This window comes from Cyprinus carpio, chromosome B3, assembly GCF_018340385.1.
Source record: "Cyprinus carpio isolate SPL01 chromosome B3, ASM1834038v1, whole genome shotgun sequence".
NCBI classification, from domain to species: domain Eukaryota; kingdom Metazoa; phylum Chordata; class Actinopteri; order Cypriniformes; family Cyprinidae; genus Cyprinus; species Cyprinus carpio.
The window spans coordinates 1,981,040-1,987,039 of record NC_056599.1 but is presented as its reverse complement, the minus strand read 5'-3'; the positions used below and the strand labels follow the sequence as shown (position 1 = coordinate 1,987,039).

Sequence of the window (6,000 nt, the reverse complement as noted above, 5' to 3'; positions counted from 1 at the left end):
CGTCTCCGCGCCGCGGCGTGTCGCTGTGACGCATCAGCAATTCCTCGTGAGGGGAAGTGCGTCAGTGGTCCGTGTGACCAGAGGACTCCAGAGCTCACGGTAAGAGTTTATTTAATGTCTCATAATTATCTTAAACCTATATAACAGCATCGAAGCTGAAATATTCCTGTGGGACGCGTCACATATGCTTTCCTAAACGCGCTAGATTTGTTATAAACACACGTGTAACGCATCATAACGCTCAAAGTCACGTGGAGGTTAAAAACCACACAGATTCACACACAGCCGCGAATAAAACACGAAACACACACACACACGACGAGCGATGACTCTGTAGAGACTGTCAGCAGCAGAAACAGTGTTTCATAACACTCACATGGTGTTTACAATCAATACCGTTTGAATGATATTTGCATATATTTAAAAACAAATCTATTATATTTGTGCAAACCACGCTGAATTGAGATTATGTAATATGCTATTAAAACAAATTAGTAGTGTTTAGTAGCGCCACAAAATGTGTTGTACTTTTAAACACCATATTAGATTTTTAAATATATAAATATATACATTTTTTATATATAAAGAGTAAATGTTTATAAATAAAAAATGAAAACCAGTATAAATATAAAAAGTAGTAATAATAAAACATAAAATATAATAATTACAAAGAATTTATATGTGTGTGTGTATGTGTGTGTGTTATAGTAAATATAAAAAGTGATAGTAATGAAAGAATATACATCTAAAAGTGATTTAAACACCATTTTATCTTAATTCATTCAGTTTTATTTATTATTATTTGTACTTTTACAAATACACTTGTCACATACCTCTGTACAAATTTAAATGTAATTTTTATTTTTAGGTGTAGTATTCCTTTAATATTATTGAAAGTGGAAATCTATGTTGATGGAGTAAATATTATAAAATGTGAGTAATTGCATGATACTTATGCTCATGTCGAGCATATATCTGATGTATTATAAATAAACTTCGTCAGTCACAGAGCAAGAAGGCAGAAATGCATTAAAATGAGCATTAAATGACTTTAGCAGACTCATCTTATATGATGTTACCTTATTTGTATGTTTGTATAGTATTTCATATTTAATCTGTGTCGATCTATAATTAATGTTCTACTGTTAGTGTTATCTGTATGCACCGGGGGTCTGAGAGTAACACAGTATTGATTCTCTGTATGTATGTACTGTACATGTGGAAGAATTGACCATAAAGCAGACTTTGACTCAATGTGTTAATAATGTCTGTCTGTGGTGTCAGATGGCGTTCAGGCTCCTGGCTCGGAGGGTTTGTGGTGTCTCTGTCAGAGGTTTGCAGCGTCTGCCGGCCGGCGTCTCGTGCTCCTCGTCCTTCACCTCTCGTCTGAACGCGTCGCAGCCGCTCCTCTCGCCCCCGCGCCTCCTCCCGCTGTCCTCCTGCAGGAGCGTGTCCTTCAACGTGCAGGACCACGACGACTTCACCGAGAGAGTCATCAACAGCCAGCTGCCCGTCCTCATCGACTTCCACGCGCAGTACGTACAAGAAGCCGCACGTCTTCTACTCCTGTAGTTCTGCAGTCGTCACGTTCCTTTGGAAATATGTGATGGCGTATAAAGTTAGATTTGATGTGCTGTTCTTGGGAAGCGGCTGCAGTGACACAGAATCAGCTGATTTCTGCCGTGTGTTTGTGTTGTAGGTGGTGCGGTCCCTGTAAAATCCTCGGCCCGCGGCTGGAAAAGGCCATCGCCAAACAGAAGGGTCGAGTCACTATGGCCAAAGTCGACATCGATGAACACACAGACCTCGCCATCGAGTACGGGGTACGACACAGGGCTGTTACCCTTAAAGGGATACTCCACCCCAAAATGAAAATGTGTCATTAATCACTTACCCTCATGTCGTTCCAAACCCATAAAAGCTCTGTTTGTCTTCGGAACACAATTTAAGATATTTTGGATGAAAACTGGGAGGCTTGTGACTGTCCCATAAACTGCCAAATAAATAACAGTGTCAAGATCCAGGAAAGAATGTAAAGCATCGTCAGAATACTCCATCTGCCATCAGTGATTCAACCGTAACATTATGAAGCGACGACAATACTTTTTGTACACGAAGAAAACAAAAATAATAACTTTATTCAAGTCTTATTATATCGTATGCTCTTCTGTGTCAGCCGCGGCAAATGGATGAGCTGTTTTCTTTCAAATCAAAGCATAAATACACATAGAAAACGCATCCTTGTGGCACGGCTGACACAGAAGAGCGTACGCTGCCTGCTTTCAGCTCATATTCTCCAAAATGGCGCTATGCTGATGTGGAGAGACACAGGGGAGACGAATTATTGAATAAAGTCGTTATTTGTGTTTTCTTCTTTTACAAAAAGTATTCTCATCGCTTCATAACGTTACGGTTGAATCACTGATGGCAGATGGAGTATTCTGATGATGCTTTTCAAACTTTTATGGACCTTGACACTGTTATTTATGGGACAGTCTATGAGACAGTCACAAGCCTCCCGGTTTTCATCCAAAATATCTTAAATTGTGTTCTGAAGACGAACGGGGCTTTTACGGGTTTGGAACGACACGGGGGGTAAGTGATTAATGACAAAATGTTCATTTTGGTGTTGATTATCCCTTTAACTAAAACTATTGAAACTATATTATATATATATATATATATATATATATATATATATATATATATATATATATATATATATATATATATATATATATATATATATATATATATATAATATATTAATAAAAACCTGAACTAAATGAAAATTAGAAATGTTGTATTGGCAGTTAACTGAATTAAGTTTATCCAGAAGGTTGTGTGTTTTTGTCATTTAGTCGGGGGGGGGCACTAAAATTATGGGAAATAAAGAAAACCTAAAACTGAAACAAAAATAAAATAAACCCTATCTGGTAATTTTTTTAAAAAGCCAAAAACTAATGCAAATAACAAAAGCACATAACAGCATTGCAATAAATTGAACCAAAATGAAACTGAAAATATCAAATTAAAAGCTAATTTAAATATAGAGATCTTTAAACCACGCATCAGTGAGGCTGAAGTATATCATGAGTTCAGTCCAGTGGTAATGTTGAGAGAACTCATTAAAGGTCAGACTGTTTCTGAATCATATTCAATTCATTTGAATCATCGCATTGAATTAACAACAAAAGTGAATCCCATAGCAAAATTACTAAAACTTTAACTAAAATTAAAATCTACTAAATCTAAACATAACACAGTGTCTCAGAGACCAAAGCAATAAAATTTGAATAAATGCACTGCAAATATAATAGAAATACACTGAAATACAATGTTTTATCTCAGGTTGTTGCCAAGGCAATATTTCTCATTTCCATTTAATTTAACTAGTATTAAAATAACTACAACTAAAACTGAATAAAAATTATATAGACATAAAATATAAAAAACAAAAATGTCTGAAAGTAAAATTAAATAAAAAAAATCACAGAAAATATAAAAGTAAACAAAACTCAAGCTATTAATAAAAATAGCATCTCAATGATACTAAAGATAACACTTTTCAGCAGTCAAATGTTTCTGATTATTGACGGGCAGTTACTCGTACATCATTCTGGGACGCCAAATAAACAGACAGCGAGTCTCAGCGGATGCTTTATGGGATGCTGATTGTTCCTGATGTGCTGTAGGTGTCAGCAGTTCCCACGGTGATCGCTATGCGCGGCGGTGATGTCATTGACCAGTTCGTGGGCATCAAAGATGAAGACCAGCTGGATTCTTTTGTGGAGAAGCTGATTGGATAGTGAAGCTGTCAATCACTGCCCCCTCTGGCCCCACCCACCTCCCGTTGGAAATTCCATTACATTTAATTACAGACTCAGACACACTGCATCCTGGAACGTCTGTGCTTCTCCATCTCTCCTGCTTTCCTTAACTGTGTGTGTGTCGCTGTGTGTTTTTAGAGGGTTTGTGGCAGTGCATCATGTTTTACAGTGGTAAAAATGTAGTAAAGTGTTCTGGGACGTCCTGTAGCTGCTGTACTTTGCTTTGGATGATAACTGAAGGACGCAGATCCTCATCCGGTACACATGAGGGCACTTCCTCTCGCTCCTGAACGTCTACTAATGTGAGAGTATGTGATGATCACGGTGTGTTTGTTTCCGTTCGGTTTTCTTTTTTGTTTTTTCTTAGATCTGACTGTGAATTTTGTGCAGGATACATGGGCTTGATGATGGTTTTGTTTAGACTTTAACTCATATAAACTGTAATATAACCGACTAGTCAGAAGAAATTATGAATAAAGCAACTGTACTATATTTAACTCGCGGCTGCTGACTGGTGTTTCATATTCTGGTATTATATTCTTGTTTTAAATGCATATTTTGGTGCAGTAAAAACTACTTTTATTTAGTAAGGATGCATGGAATGGATCAAAAGTAACAGTAAAGACATTTATAATGCTACAAAAGATTTCTATTTCTTTTGAGCTTTGCTCATCAAATAATCCTGAAAAAATAAAAAGTATTTAAATTTCCACAAAAGCAGCAACAAATTCTCAAAATGGATAATAAAAAGATAATAATTTGCCGTAAATCAGGGCAACTAAAATAATTTTTCTTACTTGAAATAAAATAAATGTTAAACTTTTTTTATTTCAACCAGTTGCTGGGGAAATCCAAACAAATAAATAAACATTTAGAAAACAGTTATTAGAAATTGTGAAATTTTTTTTTTTTTTACTATAAAATCCCTGTAAGTTCCCTCCGGAAACAGTGTGTGGCGCACTTGAGTGTGTTTAGTGTTTTCAGCGGGAAAACAAATGATTAACAATGTTGCATTGTGTTTGCACAATAATGTGACTAAAAAAACCCTAGGTTTGTGTTTCTAGTGATGTACTAGTTCCAGTATAACACTAGAGGACCCGGGTTTCATTTTTAGTGTGGTCCTTCTTCCTGTGTGGGAATCCGGGACCCTAGCTCATGTCCAGCACTGGGTTTGTGGAGCGCGTGTGAAGCTCTAGGGAGGCGGATCTTGTTTTAGTTCAGCCAGAGGCTCTTTTAACTAAATGGTTAGAAACCTGAACAACCACCGTGGGGCTCGTTCACCTCCCCGTGTGTCGTGCAGACACGAGAGAAAGCTGCGTGTCTCAAACAGGTCGCGTCCAGGCACGACAGTTATTTGCATATTGTGGTGCAGTGAAGCAACTCAGCAGGTGTGTTTTACTTGAGATCCCAATAACGGTCTGTCAGCGGCTGCAGGGCGTGTCTGTATCATCAAAAACTTGGGTTTTCTTGCTCTTTTGAGATAAAATACATTGTGCTGAGTGACACACTGCAACACACAGTACTCAAGTTTCATCCAGATTTACTGAAGATAAACTGCAAAAACTAAAAAAGTCAAGTCTCTTGTTAGCATCTTTCTCTTATTCCGACTGAATATACTTTTTTTGCATGCAACATGCGTACCTATAATTACAGCAGATGTTTTACAAGTGACTGATGTTTCCTAGGGCTCTTAAAAGTGACTTAAGTTTCGCTCTCAGCCATGACATCATCTCCTCCGTCTTCTGCACTGCGGTTCTTCTCTGCCGCATGATGTCATCCAGCAGAACTCCAGCCACCAATCACAGCCCGCCATTACCTGACCGCACATGACATCATCACCTCACATCAGCCACAAGCGCTTCCTCTCAAAAGAGACACTGTTGTTTTAGTATCACTGATATACTGTTGGTTTCTATTAATATTTTGAATTTGTTTCATTTTGCAATTTCATTAAAGCATGCCTAAAACATATTTATTATTTTAGTACTCAAAGTGAAACTAAATGAAAATGAGAAATGGCTCATATATAGCTGGAGTTCTGCTGGATGACATATTATTTGTTTAATATATCATTTCAGTTAACAAAAATGCTTTCTAATGGCTTTTAAACACAAAAAAGAGCAACATTTGTCTTATGCAAAACATAATCTCTTGTTTTAATTCTTTGGTT

The 6,000-nt window shown here is 37.1% G+C and overlaps 1 protein-coding gene across 1 annotated transcript; it reads left to right on the top strand.

Annotated features, from left to right (window-relative positions):
• On the top strand, nucleotides 1-4,327 carry txn2 (thioredoxin 2). Its single transcript, XM_042719487.1, has 4 exons — nucleotides 1-99; nucleotides 1,285-1,535; nucleotides 1,700-1,823; nucleotides 3,696-4,327. The coding sequence occupies exons 2-4, from the start codon at nucleotides 1,285-1,287 to the stop codon at nucleotides 3,807-3,809; spliced, it is 489 nt and encodes a 162-aa protein (XP_042575421.1). The 5' UTR covers nucleotides 1-99; the 3' UTR covers nucleotides 3,810-4,327.
• Nucleotides 4,328-6,000: the final 1,673 nt, after the last annotated feature.

Excerpts from the sequence above, each read along its gene's own strand:
- txn2 (XM_042719487.1), top strand. The coding sequence starts at position 1,285 with ATGGCGTTCAGGCTCCTGGCTCGGAGGGTTTGTGGTGTCTCTGTCAGA. Across the intron at positions 1,536-1,699 it reads CTCATCGACTTCCACGCGCA|GTGGTGCGGTCCCTGTAAAA; the intron begins GTACGTACAAGA and ends TTTGTGTTGTAG. Across the intron at positions 1,824-3,695 it reads ACCTCGCCATCGAGTACGGG|GTGTCAGCAGTTCCCACGGT; the intron begins GTACGACACAGG and ends GATGTGCTGTAG.